The sequence below is a fragment of the Myotis yumanensis genome, unplaced genomic scaffold (genome assembly GCF_028538775.1).
Source record: "Myotis yumanensis isolate MYYU_CA2020_CCGP unplaced genomic scaffold, mMyoYum1.0.hap1 SCAF_14, whole genome shotgun sequence".
Lineage (NCBI taxonomy): Eukaryota > Metazoa > Chordata > Mammalia > Chiroptera > Vespertilionidae > Myotis > Myotis yumanensis.
This window is the reverse complement of record NW_027223765.1, coordinates 23,225,687-23,245,976: the sequence shown is the minus strand read 5'-3', so window position 1 is coordinate 23,245,976 and position 20,290 is coordinate 23,225,687. Positions and strand designations below refer to the sequence as shown.

The 20,290-nt window shown below is 45.2% G+C and overlaps 1 protein-coding gene across 1 annotated transcript in view; it reads right to left on the bottom strand.

Annotated features, from left to right (window-relative positions):
* RFTN1 (raftlin, lipid raft linker 1) overlaps positions 1-20,290 on the bottom strand; it is a 176,428-nt gene that overhangs the window by 145,049 nt on the left and 11,089 nt on the right. The window contains exon 2 of the mRNA XM_070433349.1: positions 17,305-17,457. Within this exon, the coding sequence (XP_070289450.1) occupies positions 17,305-17,449 (145 nt within the window). The 5' untranslated portion in view covers positions 17,450-17,457. The remainder of the gene's footprint in view (positions 1-17,304; positions 17,458-20,290) is intronic.

Below are 20,290 nucleotides of genomic sequence, written 5' to 3'. Positions count from 1 at the left end.
AAGATACGTTTTCTTTTAAAAATATATATTTTTACTGATCTTAGAGAGGAAGAAGGAGAGAGAGATAGAAACATCAATGATGAGAATCATTGATCAGTTGCCTCCTGCATGCCCCCTCTCGGGGATGAAGCCCACAACCCGGGCACATGTCCTGACTGGGAATCGAACTGTGACCTCCTGGTTCATAGGTCGACGCTCAACCACTGAGCCAAACCAGCCCAGCTAGATAAGTTTTCTTAAATTTTAGTTATTTTGGTCTAATCCATTTGTATAACGTCCACAATAAGAATCCACCGAGTAAAGATAAGAAAAAGTTTGGGTTTTAATGTACAGTTTCCAGATTGGCAAGAAAGAGTAGTGAGAAAAGGAGCAGTTGGCCACCCGTTTGGGGGTGATCAAGCAAGGAAACCCAGAAAACCCTAAATACCCTTCTCCCTGTTCCCATCATGGTTCTGGCATCAGGCTGTTGGAAGAAGCAGCAGTAACTTTTCTTACACAAGCTTCATCTCACCCTTGCCAAACAGACCATTTCTCACCAAGAATGCCATCAGGGACTGAAAGCCTGGCGTGCATGCCCAGGGCATCCTGGACGCATCTATTCAGTCCCCAAAAGCTCAGCCTGTGGGCAGGAGCAGCCCAGATGAGTCCCTCGCCCTCAGGAAGCTAGAGGCACTAACCCAGGGGATTTCCCAAGCTGCAGTTTGGTGGATCCAAAGTTCATATTGAGTCTAAGATTTCCCGGGCCTTTCTCTGTCCACCAAACAGCATACAAATCTCTAGCCATGCAGGGCCTGCAGGTCAAAGATAAATCGTAGTAAGTCGAGGCAGATGCTTTTCCAAGATAAAACACAGAATCTATTGTCCAGCCAGTGTGGGTCAGTGGTTGAGCATCGACTTTGAACCAGGTTTGATTACTAGTTGGGACATATGCCCGGGTTGCGGGCTCGATCCCCAGTGTAGGGTGTACAGGAGCAGCCAATCAATGATTCTCTCTCATCATTGATGTTTCTATCTCGCTCTCCCTCTCCCTTCTTCTCTGAAATAAATAAAACATATATTTTAAAAAAACAAAACACAGACTCTATTAAGGCTGTGCCCACACTGGACTGGCTTCCAGATACATGAAAAGAGACACGGGCTAGGACATTCATAACGTAGAATTGGGTAGCACATTTAGATATTTGTTCCTACATTAAGAGACCTCACATTCTTGTTCACCTTTGCATGCCCAGCCTAGACCTTGAAAAGGAGCAGGTATTCAATAAATAGTCAATGAATTAATTTTGTTGAATATCCTGTCAGACAAGACGGTGTTCTCCATGAAGGAAACCCTCCCACCCAAGTACGCCAGCTCCCTTGGGAATGGATTACCAATCTCGCATCAAAAGCAACATTCATTCCATATGGCGCCATATTGTGCTTATGCTAACCAAGCAACTCTGAATTTACACCTGGGATGCCCAACTGAAATATTCCCTTTCCTCTCTGAAGAGGGCCCAATAAGGCTGTCCAACTAATGCATCCTCCTCCTACTCAGTCATATGCATACACCTGAAAAGCATGTTTATGCAACAGAATGCGGGGGGGGGGCGGGAATCCCACCTGCTGATAAGTGCAGCAGCTACTCATCAGCTACATAATTTTCATTTATCAGGAGATCTGGCCTGTAAACAAGGAATAGCTGAAGGCATGTCTGAAACACAGAGTCGAGGAAATGACCTGCTAGAGTTAATGACAGTGACATGCAACTTGAAGCCAGAATCACATACCTTTTCACACTAGAATTGCTTTTGGAAAAAATTCATGGGTAAAATTCAACAGGCCTGCTGATGCATCGGTGCAATCTGGCTGAAATCCTGGATAAAGCTTCTTCATAAAAATTCTTTGAATCAGTGTCGCTAATAACAATAATTAGTGGGGTGCATAGAACATTAACTTGTTTTCTGTTCCGTTTTAACCAAGTTAGATAAAAGTTATGACCACTACCACAGCACTGCTCATATGAATCCCAGCAGAAAAATAACTCAGTTTTGCTTTGACAGATAACCGTCATCACCAAGGAATTTCATTTTACTGAAGGCAGCTTAAGTCTCTGAAATTTACTGCTTACATACACACACACACACACACACACACACACAGCCCTGAGCCTATTGTCATATAAGACTGAATGTTGTTTCTTAATTTGGACTTGGAATAGCTGGAAAAAGAACAAGATGCGTTTTTATATTAAGAAAGGAATGCAAAGAATGCCTTCCTCTTAAATCAAATCTTATTACCTCCATTAGTGAATATTTAACAATAACATTAATACCAACAGCACACATGGTTGCATTATCAAAAGGAACAATAACATACAAGATGTACTAGTATATATGAGCTTTGCTCAGAAAAGCTTAAAGCCATTTCACACATATTATCTCATTTATCTTTAAAAATCCCCGCCAACGCTGTAAAAGTGTATTTATCTGCGGTAAGACATGTTTTATGGGAACCGATTTCCTTACCACTCTGCATCTTCTGTTTAAAAACAGGGTCTGGTCTGTAAACAACATAAACCGATGAACAAAAAATAGATCCAGAGACAGAGAAGCATCAAACTGACTGTCAAACCTCAGAGGGAAGGCGGGGGGAGTAGGAGGTAAGAGATGAAAGGACTTGTATGCATGCATATAAGCACTACCAATGGACACAGACACGAGGGGGTGAGGGCATGTGCTGGGGGGTGGGATTAGCCAGGGAGAGGTCAACGGGGGAAAATATAATATTGTAATAGCTATGTACAAGCCATGGGGGGTACTTGAAATATCAGGAGGACCACTCTGTAAAGTATATGATTGTCTAACCACTGTGTTATACACCTGAGCTAATCTATACTAATAAAAGGGTAATATGCTAATTAGACCGGGAGACCTTCCAGACAAAACCATGGTGGTGGGACCAAGGCAGAGGTGGTTAAGGGCAATCAGGCCAGGAGGGGAGGGCAGTTGGGGGTGATCAGGCCAGCAGGGGGGGCAGTTGGGGGCGAGCAGGCCGTCAGGCAGAGTGGTTAGGGGTGATCAAGCAGGCAGGCAGGTGAGTGGTTAGGAGCCAGTGGTACCGGATTGTGAGAGGGATGTTGGACATCCCCCGGGGGGTTCCAGATTGGAGAGGGTGCAGGCTGGGCTGAGGGACACCCCCTCCATGCACAAATTTTGTGCACTGGCCACTAGTACAGAATAGTATTGAATGTGAACTATAATTGAAAAAAAAAAAAACACAGATGGAAAATTGAAAAACAAACAAATAAAAAAACAGGGTCTGTTTTTAGCATATCTCCCAACCAGAACCTCAACTCATAACTCATGTCATAGACTTCCTTTCATGAAGTCTTAAAAACGAAACAAAAAAATGCAACCAACTCTTAGCAGTTACAGAAACTGAGAACAAAAGTGAAACACAGGTAGGAAATTAAATAAATTCACAGGGCCCAACAATGGCTGTTGCCCAAACTGAAATTAAATACACACACACACACACACACACGCGCGCGCACACACACATATTCTCCATGAAAACTCTACAGTACAATTTATTAATGAACAGTGAACGGAAACAGAAGCTGAAAGTGGGTCAGGAGAAACTATTTAATTGAATAGTCTGGAAATTATGTCGGAAGAACAGATGGTTTCACAGAAGTCGATGCTACCTAGAGGAGCAAGGAATGATTTTCTAGGAAAGAAAAATATTTTCATACCTTACAGCACACACTATTTTCAGCAAAGGATGAGTCTATATTCAGCCCAGGATAAAATCTGAGCTTGGCTCGGTGACAAAGCTGCGACTAAGTGGCAGCCATCCACACGTACCCAAGTTCAAGACCGGGTCTTCCAAACGGAGCTAGAGTTCAAACAGCGCTATTTAAAAACCAGCAACAAACAGAAGCCAACACTGTACTCTACTGGGTCTTTAGCCAACATTCCTGACCTTGGCAAATAAGAAAAGTGGTTCCCAACGGGCAATAGGCAGCGTGATCTTTTTAAAAATATATACTTTTTTAAATGATTTCAGAGAGGAAGAGAGAGATAGAAACATCAATAATGAGAGAGAATCATTGACTGGCTGCCTCCTGCACGCCCCCTACAAGGGATTGAGCCAGCAACGGGCATGTGCCCTGACCAGGAATCAAACTGTGACCTCCTGGTTCATAAGTAGACACTCAACTGCTGAACGACACTGGCAGGGCTAGGCAGCATGATCTTAACGTAGCTTTCGACCCCCAGACCTCAAGGGGCCTGGGCAGCAGTGACATGCACAGGCCACATGGAGATGGGAGACACAAGTTCAAGCTGTGGTCCTGAAAGCCAGGTGCATCCTGGGATTGAGCCTCCTCATCTATCCAATGAGACTGAAACATCGCCTCTGGAGGTGCAAGGATCCCTTGAGCTTAAGTACATGAAGCTGCATGGAAACTCCACGGCATAACACTCAGTTGCTATTTTCATGCCCACCATCCATGACTCACCAAACAGACAGGTAAGTTCTTCCCAGAGCAGGGCTCTATGGAAGGGAAGGCCATCCCAGTTGGGATCTCTGAATGACAGCGCAGAGCCTACCACATCTCAAAGCTGCACCCGAGGGACCTGTTCCTTAGCCAACATTGCATAAGAGCAAATGATTTGAAGAAGGCAAGTCTCTGATTCTAGCCCCATTACATGTTTGCTGTGTGACAGTGGGCATGTTGGGTAACCTCTCTGAGCCTGGTTTCCTCACCTGTAAAATCAGGATCCAGTGAGGACTAACTTACACTAAGTATGGTGTGTGGCTCATTAGCTGTAATTACTGTGGTTACTATTACAGTATTAAGACTATCATCATCTAGAAATGCCTTCCTCCTATTAATATAATCATTCACCTTCCTTTTCTCATCATACTCCTTGCCTTTGTCTCCTACTCAGAACATTATTTGAGCTTCTTCCTGAATCAATGCTTCCCAAATAAATATTCTTTCATCTCAAAAAAAAAAAGACTATCATCATCATCATCATCATTTAAGCTCACTGCTCATCACAGGGATTCTGCAGGGATTCTCAGCAAGTCAAGGGAAGGCCCAGGAGCAGAACAGCCTTCTGCCATTGAAATTACGGGCTGCAGCTGGAGGACCCTCCCTTGGGGATGAGCTTAAAGGCACCCCCCTAACTCAGACCTGGGGGGACTCCTGCCTTTGGCTATAACATCATGGGCTGCTTTGGGTCTTCCTTTTATCCATCTACCTCCCCTCCTCCATGGCTCACTCCTCACATTTTGCTTTAAGATTCGTTTGTTTGTTTTACTGATTAAAAAAAGCCAACAACATCAGTGACTTTATGTTTAATTCTGATGAAGAGCTGCAAATATTATAGATGAATTTGTTATGTTCAAAGCTGCAGGTATCATGAGGCGACAGACACCTCATTAAGGATGGCAAAACAAACACTTCAGAGCACTCCAGGCTCCATCTAAAGGAACCCCATGGTGAAACCCACTTTAAACCAAGAATCCTCCTATAATGCAAATAACCACCCCATCCCCTGGTTCTTCTCCATAGCTTCCTATGTGGGGCTTCCCGGTAAAGGGGAACCCACACCTGAAGGCACCTGTGGCCAGATGTCACTCCTTGCCAACTCCCAGATACGTCAGGACTCAAGCTCAGTCCATTAACACTTGTTCTAGGCTGCCAACTTATGTCATTTCTATGGGGCCTGGTCAGACTGGCAGGGGCAAGGCAAAAGGATAAAAAGGGGGTGCAGGGAACAGAGGGGTGCAGACCTAATTAAGGCAAAGTCTTCCAAACAAGGGAGCCAAGGAGGAGGCTGGACCACATGACTACCGGGGCCAACCCCAGCCAGCAGACCTGCTTCTAAGGTGGAGTGGTTAGAGATAAGTGTGATGAGCCATGTAACTGAAAATGTAGGTCTAGGCCAGTGATGGCAAACTTATGATACGTGTGTCAGAGGTGACACGCGAACTCAGTTTTGTGGTTGATTTTTCTTTGTTAAATAGCATCTAAATATATAAAATAAATATCAAAAATAAAAATCTTTGTTTTACTATGGTTGCAAATATCAAAAAATTTCTATATGTGACAGGGCACCAGAGTTAAGTTAGGGTTTTTCAAAATGCTGACACGCCGAGCTCAAAAGATTCGCCATCACTGGTCTAGGCCCTGGCCGGGTAGCTCAATTGGTTAGAGCGTCATCCCGATACGCCAAGGTTGCGGGGTTGGATCCCCAGTCAGGGCACATACAAGAATCAATTAATGAATGCACAAATAACTGGAACAACAGATTGATGTTCCTCTCTCTCTTTCCTCCCCCCATCTCTCTCTCTCTCTCTAAAAAGGATAAAAAGGATAAAAAGGGGGTGCAGGGAACAGAGGGGGTGCAGACCTAATTAAGGCAAAGTCTTCCAAACAAGGGAGCCAAGGAGGAGGCTGGACCACATGACTAAAAAGAGAGAGAGGGGGGGGGGGGATGTTGGGATGTTGGGATTTATGCTCAGTGTGTGCTGGCCAAGCCACAGTTCTGACTGCCCCCCAAGCTATGCCGTGCCCTGGCCAAGTGGGAAGGGCACAGATTCACTCAGCAAGGTCCCTAACCAAGAAGGGGCTGTCTGCAGACCCCAGACAACTGGCTACCAACCGCTGGGCCAGCAAGAAACTGCTCCCTGAACCCACCTCTCATTCCTCTTCCTTCAGCGGCGACCACTAACCTCCTTGCCAACACTCATTTCCAACCACGCAGCCTCTCATTCCCAAATCCTTCCTTCCCTCTGTGACCTCCTCTGTCCCCTCCACAGTGGATGGTCATCCCCAAGAGCCAGGAGGAGGAGGAGCTTTTCCTGGACCTGAAGGAGAGAGAGGACACAGATACACCTCAGGGGGGTGGGAGGGAGAATGGTGCTCCACATGGGGAGCAGCACATGCAAAGGCGGAGGGGAGGGACTGCGTGTTCCATTTCGGGAAGAATGAGTAGGTTCCTGGGATGCCTGTTGGGAGAGGAGGGTGAGGACAGACAGGAGGGAGCCAGCTTGAGAGGTGCTGGCTCTCCTGATGGATAACCATTGAAAGTTTTAAGGTGCCGTGGGGAGGTGGGTGTCCACTGGGGACACCCAGGGTTTCAATTACACTTGAGATGTGGAGGACTCAGGAAGGAGGATGTTTTCGGCTGCCGGAGGGGAGTTTACTGCTCTTGGTCTAGCCCAAGTGTGGTCCCCATAACAGTAACAGCAAGTGGCAACATCACCTGGGAATTTGCTAGAATTGCAAACCTTAGGCCCCAGCCCAGACCTACAGAATGATAATGTCTAGCAGTGGTTCTCAACCTTCCTAATGCCGCAACCCTTTAATACAGTTCCTCATGTTGTGGTGACCCCCCCAACCATAAAATTATTTTCGTCGCTACTTCATAACTGTAATTTTGCTACTGTTATGAATCGTAATGTAAATATTTGATATGCTATATGTGTTTTCCGGTGGTCGCGACCCACAGGTTGAGAACCGCTGGTAGGGGTAGGGGCTCAGCAACCTGTGTCTTAAGGCACCGACCAAGTAATTCGGATGTTGCTGAAGTCTGAGAGCTGTTTGTGCCAGGGCTTCAAGCCGACACCATGTCACACGTTCTCTCAGCACGCTGAGTAAGAAACCAGCCTTCTGGGATCTGAAGGCGACCTGCAGGGGATTCATCAGCCCCAAGGGCTAAAGGGAAACAAACTCAGAACATGACCCACCTGAGGGTATAATCAGTCCACCTGGCCCTTCTCAGCCATGCTGCACACTCGCATCACCTGTAGTTTCAGAAACACTGATGTCTGGGTCCCTTCCCCAGTACTGAAGGAACGGTTTTGGGGTGCAGCTTGGGCATGGAAATGGCTCAAGCAAAGTTGTGTCAACTGGTATATATTTTTTTAGGAAAATGGCCTGTCTTTCCAAATACATTAAAAGTTACTTCAAGGCAATAAATGAGTTGGTCATAATATACAATTAGGTGTAAACGTATTTATTGAATCTATGTTATACTTTTAAACATCACACCAGTATCATTTTTTTTCTCCTCAGATAAAAGACATTTACACTCTACCCGGCTTTCGAAGGTTCTCAAAGTGTGACCCGCCCCCCCAGACCAGCAACATCTGGGAACTTGTCACAAATGCATATTCTCAGGCCTTGCCCCAGACCTAATCGCCCAAAACTCTAGGGGCTGAGGCGAGGGTTGTGGGTTTTAAAGAGCCCTCCAGCTGGTTCTGAATCTCCCTAAAAGTTGGAGAACCACTCTATTATAGAAATGATTAGTCCTAAAGGCTTGTAGTCTGTCTCTGGAGGTTAACATTATTTGGGATGCTGTCTTAAAACTTGCTTATCACCTCCCTTCACAACCCATGAAATCAGACAGTGCCAGGGTTTTTAACTGGCCATTAGGCACCCACACTCTTAGCCCCAAAACACTTCAGTCTGTTAATTTTTAGACCTTAATGTAAGTCGTGATCCTTCTTTTTAGATTAGGCTCTTTCCTAATTGTGAGGAGAGATTTAAAGGACAATTTACATAGACAATGACTATCAACTGCTTCAGCAGTTGTGTTTAGGGCTACGGTTACCCAGACTGGAAGTTCAATAAAAATGGGACCCTTACATGATTCGTTACACAATGTGCATGTTTTGCATAATGAATGTCATCCTCTGTTATTATCATGGCCACCCCAAACTGATATTCAGAGCTTAACGTTAAAATGCTGGCAGCCAAAATCCAAGCATGAGCCTGGTCAGCACAATGCCAAAGAAAAAATCCCAAAGGTCGGCGCTTAAAGACCTTTCAGACAGGAAAACCACAAAGATGGGAATTTTAAAAATGTGGCCATGAGAACTGATCCTAGAAATTGCAATGTGTGTCATGGGAGTGTTTTACAAGCAAGAATGTAAGAGGGGGAACAGAAGACCAGCTTGAAGGAGACGTGCGATAAAGCATGAGTTCCTTTCAACCTTTTCCTGGTGAAGCCCTTCCACTTAGTATAAGCTCCCCACGGTGTGCAGGGGATTCAGGGACCAAGAGCCGAAAGTGAAGGCTCCAGTGTTCAGTAAGATGACGGGATGTGCTACCAACATCCAACCGCTTGGTGGCCCAGGACAAGGTATTTTTATAACCTCTCCAAACTCAAGATCTCGATTTATATATACCATGGAGGTGATTCCACCCACCTCCTATGACTGCTGTTAGCTGGTATGAAATTGACTAACACAACAGAAGGTACCAAATAAGTAGCTCTAATTATCACATGTAATAAACGAAGCTACTACCTCTCGTACATTGCTGGAAATGAAGAATGGTGCAACTACTTTGGAAAACAGCTGGGCCATTTCTGACAAAAGTAAACATACATTTACCAAACAACCCGGCAATTCCACTCTTGCATATTTATCCAATAGAAATGAAAACCTATGTCCACGTGAGAGACTTGCTCACAAATGTTCATAGCCGTTTGTTTGATAATAGCCCCAAACTGGGAACAGCCCAAACGTCTAACAGGAGAATGATTAAACAAACTGTTTGCATATCCAAACAATGGAATATTTCTCAGAAACAAAACGGAATGGGTTCATAATACATGCAACAGCATGGGTGAATCGCAAAAGCATTGTGCTGCGTTAAAGAAGCGCGACACCAAAGAACCTACACTGTGCGCTTCCGTTCCTATGCTATTGCGAAAGAAGCCAAAGGAATCTACAGGGGCAGGGAGCCAATCAGCGGTTGTCCGGGGTAAGGGCTGAAGGAGGCAGGAGGAAATATTTGGGGGTGCTGGGAAAGTTCTGTATCGTGAGTGTGGTGGTAGTTACACGGGTACTCACATTTATCAAAACTCATAAAACTATACACTTAATACGGGTGTATTTTATTGTATATAAGTTACAGCTCAACACAGTTATTTAAATAAATACACCAGCCAATAGGCCTGACAGGTTGGCACGGAGCCCTCTTTCGAGTGCAGTACAAAAATTCCTGAGTGAAGAGATTTCTAACACTGGTCCCACTTCCTACTTAACTATCTGTCAAGGCGATTTCTTCATCCAAAAAAAGAGAGAGAGAGAGAGAGAGAGAGAGAGAAATGCAATACCTTCCCTCGGGTTCTCAGGGCTACTTGGATGATTAAGTGGCAGCGTTCTTTGAAAATGCTTTAAAGCATTTAAATGTGATTTAAATGCTTTAAATCACAGAGTAGCCAGCTGTGAGGCCCTCACACCAGCCAACCAGGTGCCCAGCAAACCCACATCCTCTCTACCAGCCCCTCTCCCTGACCTGCCAATCAGACTCTGGGACCACCTCCTGATCTCTCTTGACCCCACCCACTTCTCTTGTGTCCCAGCTGCAACTCCCTCAGCGGAGACTACCTTAACCTCTTGCCTGATGATTGCAATGGCTTCCAAATGGTTTCCTTTTTCCCCAGTTGTACTCTTTCCATCCTTCTTCATGTAAACCCAGAGCAGACTTTTCAGAATATGAATTTGATAATGTCACCTCTCCCCTCCTGAAAACCCTCAGTGCTCTTGAGAGAATCTAGACCAGCCGTGGGCAAACTACGGCCCGCGGGCCGGATCCGGCCCGTTTGAAATGAATAAAACTAAAAAAATAAAAAACCGTACCCTTTTATGTAATGATGTTTACTTTGAATTTATATTGGTTCACACAAACACTCCATCCATGCTTTTGTTCCAGCCCTCCAGTCCAGTTTAAGAACCCATTGTGGCCCTCGAGTCAAAAAGTTTGCCCACCCCTGATCTAGACTCCTCAGGCCAAGACCTAAGACCTTTAGTCATCTGGTCCCACTTTCTTCTCCCAAAGGCCACACTCCAACTAAACCAGCAGTACTCAACCTGTGGGTCTCGACCCCTTTAGGGGTCAACGACCCTTTCACAGGGGTCACCTAAGACCATCGGAAAACATATATAATTACATATTGTTTTGTGATTAATCACTATGCTTTAATTATGTTCAATTTGTAACAATGAAAGTGGGGGTCACCACAACATGAGGAACTGTATTAAAGGGTCTCGGCATTAGGAAGGTTGAGAACCACTAAACTAAACTGAACTGCTGCCAGTTTCCCTATATACAGTGTAGTCTCTGGGTTCTGGGCCCTCCGCTAGGTCATCCCTTCTACCTGAAAACATCATCTCCTTTCACCTTCATCCTTCTGCCTAGCTAACTCCAAATCCACCTGCACATCTCAAGCCTTCCTTCACACACACACACACACACACACACACCCTTCCAGAAAGACTGGGAGCTACCATGTCCCCTCGATCACCATCACTTTAGCACTGAGTATTTACAATCGCCTGGTTCTTCATTTTTAAGAGATTTTAAACCAATCGAAACAAATGGACTAGACATTTGTGTCCCTTCAAAATTCAAATGTGAAAGCCCTAACCCTCAATGTGACTATATTTGAAATAAGGAAATAATTTAAGTTAAAGGAGGTAGTAAGGGGGGAGGGACTCTAATCCAATAGGATTAATGTCTTTATAAGAAGAGACAGTAGAGAACTCTCGTAGCGATGTGTGAACACAGCAGGAAGGCGGCTCTCTGCAAGCCAGGAAGAGAGTCCTCACCAGAACTCAGCCATGTTGACCCCCTGATCTCGGACTTTCTGCCTCTTGAACCATGAGAAAATATATGTCTGTGGTTTAAGCCACCCAGGATGGAGTATTCTGTTATGACAGCTGAGCTAAGACAATCAGGATAAACCTCCTATCTGGTTCACCCATATGTCCTTTGGACACAACATCCTGGCCCCAGATTGGCATTCAATAAATATTTGTGGGACCAATGAACTGTTATCCTATGGTTCCTAAAGACCCCAACGGTAAGCATTCATAATAAAAATGGTACATTAATCTGAATTAGAGATGCAGATTCAGACCTGGAACTGAGTTATCCTTCCTTGAAAACAGATCAGAGCAGCCCAACAGAACTTTCTGTGCCAATGGAAGTGGTCTCTATCCGCACCTGTGGCTGCTGAGCACCTGAAGTGGGGCTAGTGTGTCAGAGGAACTGAATTTTTAAAAATTTATTTTATTTTAATTATTACACTTAAAAAGCCATATGGCTGGTGGCTGCTACACCGGATGGTGTAGGACTAGAACTTTCAAGCAAAGATCAAGCTCTAGGCACTAGCTTCATTATACAGATCACTCACTGTGCCAACCATGCCAGGCACTGAGCACATATAAAACCCAGTCGGTTCTGATGGAGCTGACACAGGTAGCTTTCAAGTGGTGTGAGAGTGGCCTGGCACAGGGAAGCTGGCAAAACGCACACGTAAAAGGGATAAGGAGGCACCACTGTGCGGAAATTGTAATGCTTTACGGGCCTCCGTCTGGGATGAAACCCATCAAAGGGCGAGTTCATCCCTCGGTGACCAGAGTTAATTGAAAATGTAAGACCTGATCGCATCACCCAGAACTGAGATTTTTTGGCAGCTGTGCGCTTCACTGTGAGATTCCTGCTGCTTGTCGCCTCTGCCCGCCCTACAAGTGAGGTCGCAGGTGGCAATGTGTTAAGTCAGATGAGCATCTTCTCTATGAAAAATAAGCCTATCCAGTGCTACTGGAAAACCTTCTATGGCCAAAACCACATGGAAGAGGAACATTTTTACGTCCCTCTCCATGATAACACAAGTTTCCTAACAAGAATGTTCTAAAGATACATTCGCATCTTTCAACTCAGTAATTCCTGAGGAAATAACCAGAAATGTGCACAGAGATTTATGATAACACAAGTTTCCTAACAAGAATGTTCTAACTGGTGTTAATACCTATTTGTCTAGCACCCTGCGGTTTATAAGGCTCAAGAGTTTTGATGCCCAAGAGATCTAGGTTCAAATTCTGCCCCAGTCACTTCCTAGCACTGCACCTTTAGAAACGTTACTTGACCTCTCTGAGTGTTTCCTCATCAGCAAAAAATAAAAAAAGGCAGGAGTGAACTATATACCTCACTGGGATACTGTGAGGATAAAATGACGTCAGAAGCCACACAAAGACAAATTTAATTTGTAATCACCCCAAAATAGAAATGACCCAAATGTCTAGCAATGGGTGAAAAGCAAAACAAACTGTGGTACATCCATACATGAGAATACAACTCAGCGGTAAAATAGGAGTGAACTACAGACACAGCAAACAACACAAATAAATCTCAAAATAAGTCAATGGAATGGGAAAAGCCAGACCAGAATATGCTAGAAAGTTGTGTAAATAAAATCAGAGACAGAGCAGAGGATAGGTTGTCTGGGGACAAAAGGGATGGACAAAGGATTGCAAAGGTAGCATGAGCACACATTTGGGGCAATGGAAAGGTTCTGCATCTTGATGAAATGAAGGTTTCACAGGCCTAACACGAACCTGCAGTGTCAGGGGCTTAAATTACACTTCAGCAAAGTTGAAAGTTAGGGGAAAATCAGGTGAGGAAGGCAATGCCCCCTCACAGGACTTGGCACACAGTAGGCTCTCGAGAAATGCTGGCTCCATTCTGGAGCCACAGCGAACAATCCCATTAGGACTTCTGAGAAAGGACTTGAGAGGCTTCCAGGGAAAGGAGCCAGCATACGCAGTCTTTACTCTGAAGGTTTACTAGAACGCGGCTGACTATTCAGGGCACGCTATTCAGGAAGCATGAACGAGAAGGAAGACTGGAAAGATGAGCAAGGCTTGGTCTTTGCTCTCAAGGAAACACAAATAAGTATAATCTATGATGTAGTAAAGTATCAGAGGATGATACTGACAAACTATTGGTGCAGAGAAAAAGGTAATTCCGACTGGATGGAGGTCAAGAGGAAACAATTGTAGATGGGTGGGATTCTGGTAAGCAGGGAGGGGTGGGGCCGGCCCTGGGCTAGTCCAGAAGCTGGGAAGTGAGGGTCCTGGGCAAGGGCAGGGGGTCGGGGGAAGCAGGCAAGGCCAAGGGCCACAGCACACGTCCTCCCAGAGATGAGCTGGGGGAGGGCCCGAAAAGGGCCAGGCCAAGCTGAGAGCCCTGAGTACCAGCAGGAAGCTCCATTTCATTCATCCAGGCAGGGAACCAGCCACAGGGTTCGGCAGGATCAGATTTGTGTTTTACACAAACAGGTCCTAGCTGGAGGGCCATTTAGCAAATTTGTCAAGAGTCTCGACATTTGTATCTTTCAACTCAGTAATTCCTGAGGAAATAATCAGAAATGTGCACAAAGATTTATGTCCAGCACGGCTTATCACAACATTATTTATATTAGCCCGAAGCCCAAAATAACGTAAGTGTCCAATAAAAGGGGACTGCTAAATAAATTATGGTATGCTGAGTGATTAAATCATGTATAGCCATTAAATCATATTTTGGAAAGATATGGGATGACAGGGGGCATGCCTCACTATACAATGTTAAGTGGCAAAAAAGCAGGATACAAAAATATACATTGAGTATTCATTCGACAAATATGTATTAATATCTACTATGTGCTAGGCATTGTTTTAAATACTAAGATACAGCCCAGGACAAAATAGCCAGAATTCCCTGCACTGCACTCAGTAGAAGGGCTTCCACCTCCTATTGACAACAAATAAGGACGCAAATAACAATAAGCAAAACATACAGCACGTAAGAGGGTAGGAAGTGCTATGGAGGGGGAAGGGATAAGGGGCTGGAGGGTAGGTGGAGATTTTAAGTAGGTGGTCAGGGAAAAGTCCACAGAGAAGGGGGTAAAGAGTTTGAGTGAAGGGTATATCTGGGAGGACTTCCAGGTAGAGGAAACAGGCAGTGCAAATGCCCGGAGGAGGCCTAGGGGCTCCGGGAAACAGCACGGCTGCAGTGGCAGGACAGGCAGGACAAATGGCAGGAGAATGAGGACACAGGGAGGCCGGTGTCACTCGGGGATGAGGGGAGCCATGGCAGGACTTTGAGCAGAAGGGTGATGTGAAGTGTAGGGCAGTGATGGCGAACCTATGACATGCGTGTCAGAGGTGACACGTGAACTCATTTTTTTGGTTGATTTTTCTTTGTTAAATGGCATTTAAATATATAAAATAAATATCAAAAATATAAGTCTTTGTTTTACTATGGTTGCAAATATCAAAAAATTTCTATATGTGACACGGCACCAGAGTTAAGTTAGGGTTTTTCAAAATGCTGACACGCTGACCTCAAAAGGTTCGCCATCACTGGTGTAGGGGGACAAGGGCAGAAGCAGGGAGACCAGTTAGGATTTTTCTAATGTCTTTCCTAAAATTTTATAATGGGCATATGTTCTTTTTATAATCAGAAAAAGAGGTAATTCAATCAAAGAAAATATAGTGTGGGTGCTATGACGCACATAAGGAAGCAGAGACATATTAGGAGGTTAGGGAAGTGATTCAGATGATGAGTGGGGAAGCAGTGGGCAGACAGAGGAGGTCAGCAAAAATTACCCTTCTTAATAACAGAGGAAATACACTGCAATGCAACAAAATATGTGAAAAGGGGAAAAAGAATCGCCCCATAATATCAACACCCTGACAATCAATTTATAACATCTCCATACATTTCCTTCCAATCTTTCTCCCTATACATGCTTTTGGTTTTGTTTTTTTGTTTCTTTTTCCTTAATCATTCTACAATGCCTGGAATGTTGTGGGCACTCAAATAGTCATTGAACAAATAATGGTTGACCAGATATTCCAGATAATTTTGAGTTTGCACTTGCTTGGGCTACATTAGCTCTATTATAAGCATTTCTAGAATTTTTAGAAGTAGTTTTAATAGGCTTGGGTGACGGAATGGAAATTGTGGGTGAGGAGAGGGCATGGTCACAGGGGACTAAAGTGTCAAGTCTGGCTATTTAAGAGGCCAGCGGAAAGCAACCTGATGAGGAAGTTGCTGGGTTCAGTTTGGGGGACTCGGAGGGGTACACAGAGACACCCGGCTGTCCATCTTTCCCAGGGCTTGGGAAACAGGTGGAGCTTCAGCTGGGAGATGGCTGCAGCAGGAGCAGTGGGGGAGGAGGAAGAAGGGAAGAAGGGGAGGAGGGTGGAGGAGAAGGGGGAGGATAAGTAGAGAGGAAGGTGGGGTGAGGGAGATGGCGGGGGAGGGGGAGGAAGAGGAGTGGTAGTACTACTAGTAGTCCTACTACATGCCAGACATGGTGCTAAGAGCTTCACAGATCTTCCCTCTCCTAACCATCACAGCTGCCCTGAGGTGGATATTCATGTGCTCATCTGATAGCTGAGGATGCTGCAGGCCTAGCCATTGGCCAGCGACGCCAGAGCAGAGCCAGGACTCACACCCACAGACAGGAGGCCTTGTCCCACTAATTCTCTTCTCTGTTACTAGAAGCTTAAAATATACTCAGAAACCCAGGGAGGAAGTATCTTAAGATGCTTTAGTTTTGTAGCACCTGGTTTATGCTCACAATATCCAGGGATGGCCCTACCCCCCTACCTTGCCCCATAAGGAAGAATGCTGCCTTCCTCTTCCAAAAACATACTTCACATGTTTTCCAACTTGCATTATAACGTGCTGAGCTTTCACCTCATGTGTATGAGTTGTTCTGCCTCCAGGTAAGAGGCTCCAGGAAACCCTTGCCCTGCAGCACCAGCCTACACGGTCAGTGCTCAGCGCTCAGCAAATGCTCCGGGAGGAAACCACTGACCATCACCTGCCAGCCACCCGGTGCCCGAGGGAGGCTGCTGGTGGGAGGTGACCTGGACGCTCCCTGGCTCAGGTGAGGCAAAGCCCAGGCCGACAAGCACTCTTGAAAGATGGGGAACCGTGGGCAGGGGAATTGGGCTGGATGGCCAGATTAGTATGAGGAGATGAGGCACGTTTTCCTTTTCCACATGGCTTGGCATCACGCAGGGTCGGCACACTGGCTGGCCCATGGGCAAGTTCAGCCCACTCATGTGTATCAGTCATCTCACGTATGGTTTAATTGATTATCATTTTAATTAGTTACTCTCTTTTACAATGTGAAAGGGTTTCACACACAAAAAATATGGATTTCTGTAAGCAGTCCCCTTTGGGCAGGCCAACCCCTTAGAGCAGTGGTTCTCAACCTTGGCTGCACATTAGAATCACCTGGGAATCTTGTTAAAATCCTGATTAATGTGCAGCCAAGGTTGAGAACCACTGCTTTAGAGTTTCCCACAGCCCTCCCCCATGCCCACCTCCCCAGTATGTCCTTGTCAGCACCCCCTCCCCCCCCCACACACACTGATGGGGCAGCCTCAGCTGCAGACCCTGCCAAGGGTGAAGCGCATCCGTCCCCAGAACACGGGGGTGGCTGTACTCACCGGCACTCAGGGTCGTGAACTCCAGGAAGCGGTACTCATAGGACACATCTATCTTGGTTTCCACCTGAGGCCTCTTCAAAGTTGAATAGATATTTCCAGGCCGTTTGTCATCTCGTTTCTCTAACTTGTTTAATCCGCAACCCATCTCAGCAGCTGCCAACAAGAGGGAAGTAGAGGAGGGGGGTGGGGATTTTTTTTTGAGATTTTATTTTTAAACACCATAGTACAAAAGACCGCATAATCTCTTTGAAGACTACATAAAGCACCTCAGCCTTTATGAAATCTAGAGTATAATCCTATATAATAAAAGGCTAATATGCAAATTGTCCCCTCGACCAGGAATTCGACCAGGGGGTAAGGCTGGCCAGCCAACCTCCTGCATCCCTTCCCCTATGCCAGCCTGGCCTGATCAGCCCTGATCAGGGCAGGCCAGCCAGATGCCACAGGTGCACAAATTCATGCACCAGGCCTCTAGTTTAATATATGACCCAAACACCAGAGGCCCAGCGCTCAGTACCCGGGCTGGCTCCTCTTTCTGTTAAGATGTCATCACCAGCCATCCTGTGATTTATGAAATGACACCAAAGCATACCTGCTCTCTATCTTTTTCCCCCTCTCTGAGGAAAATAACACCTCACAGTGCCTCAGTTCTATGATCTGGGTACGTGATTTTAAATCAGGATCTAAAAAGCAATACAGTGCATTATGGTGTCAGCCCATCAAAAAAAAAAAAAAAATCCCAAAAACAAAAAAAAAAACACAAGAGAGATGTGTCACCTTCGCTGTGCTTACTAAGAGAAAATAGTAAGTTGTTGTTACAATTTCCAAATTCCAAAGTCCTTCCTACCCTCAGCAGGAATTATTTAGACAGGAATTCATATTCATAAAACATCTCTAAACGGAGACGGTAGTATTTTTATGGGCCTGGTGTAAAGGCCCTGAATTTTTCTTCTTTAGACCAAACCACAGGAATAACACTATGCTTCTATGTTCCTAGAAAGTCATTTCAGACCAAAAGAAAAACTGGCCGAACACTAATAGCAGGGCCGGCGAAATTGGAAGCAGAAATCCACGTATATTAGAGTGAAGATGTGTAGCTACAGTTTGAAAAGAAAATGGGAAAACGTTAAAATAATGTGCATATTAGAGTGGCTGAGCTTTCAGTCTTCTGTGAAAAGCAACACAAGTTCTCTGCGTATTGGGGCAGAATGACATTCATGAAATGACTTATTTATCTCCCCCCCTCCACTTCCAAGACTTCAGTGGAAGATATTTTCCTTTTTGTGCACCGAGCATGACCAATACTCCCCCCTCCCTGGGGTACTGGTGCTGCCATCAGAACATATTTCACAGAAATTTTAACTGGCCAAGAATATCACAAACAGAAACGTGGTAACCGCTTCCTTTTAGAGATAAGAATTTCCTTTTGCTCAATCCATTCACGGGGTACCCAGCTTCCTACGGCAATTTGGCAAGCTCCAGAAAAACAAAATGAACCTCAAAAAAGGTGGGGGGGGGCGTGTGTGGAAGAGGGGGGTGTAGCAACAAGCAGGCTATACTTTTCAGTAATTAAAAAAAGTCTGGAAGGATGGATGAGAACAGGAAGGCTTACTTATGCCTTAATAAGGGAACATTAGCGTCCAAAGGGCCAGAGCAGACATGATTTATGTGCAATCTGCATGGACTGATTACTTGTAAAATACTCTAGTTCTGCAGATTTAATAGCTGATTTGTACAGAGGCTGCATATTTAACTGCTAAAAGGCAAGCCAGCTGGCATCTGCTTCAAAGAAGCAGAAGAGAAGTGGACATGGGAGGCTCCTACGTCTTAGGGACCAGGTAACCCTGGTGAGATGAGCACTGTTACCACAGGAATAGAACTGGAAATAACCCGGAGGCTCACCAAGTCAGTCACTTCCTAAGAAGGACTGAGTGTTTGAGGATCTCCAGGAAGAAACCTCTTCCTCAAAAAACTCTCTCATTCTTGCTATCCTGTTAGGTAAGGTCTAGCATTAGAGATTCATTTCTTTGAAATCACAATCACTCTAGCTCAGCATCTCCTTGGAAACCACCAATATCTCAATGGGAAGGGCAACAAACTAAGCCCTGGGTAGCCACTAACACTTTAGTATGATTTAATTTCTTTGCTATAGGACAGGTTCTCTGACAGCAGGAAAAAAGGAGGAGAGGGTTACCAAGGTGAGTAAGAAAGACTCCGACAAGGATGGGGCAGATGGTGGTGGTGGAGGTGTGCCGAGGAGCCTTAGAGAAACTCTCCCAGTTTAAAACTTTGAGTTAAAGTTTCAATCTAAACTAGAAGTCTCTGCCCAAGTTCACCCCAAATGACACTGTGCTTGTCTCACAGGATATGATGCAGCTCGAGGCAAATCATCTATGTGATCAGACAAAGAAAAGAGAAACAGTGCCAAACAGTAGCAAAACTGTAATATCAGTGACTCATTGGGGCCTCAAACTTTAGAGATGCATTTCTTTGGAGTGTGTGCAACGCTGATTAAGCAACGGCTCTTAAAGTACAGCTCTCTCTGGACAGGGAGATATGAGAAGAAGTTACTGGCCACCAAAACCTTAGTGTGGCTCTAACCAGTTTGGCTCAGTGGATAGAGTGTTGGCCTGTGGACTGAAGGGTCCTAGGTTCGATTCCGGTCAAGGGCATGTACCTTGGTTGCGGGCACATCCCCAGTGAGGGGTGTGCAGGAGGCAGCTGATCGATGTTTCTCTCTCATCGATGTTTCTAACTCTCTATCCCTCTCCCTTCCTCTCTGTAAAAAATCAATAAAATATATTTTTAAAAAAACACACAAAAAACCTTAGTGTGAATTTGTACCTCTTACTCTTGTGTCCAGGCCCCCAGTACTGGCACACATGTATTCCTTTCAGTTCATTCCTTCATTTCAAACCAACCCCCACCTCTGTCAAAATAGAGAAGACTTTTATGTCATTCCCAAAATATCTATATTCAGTCACTA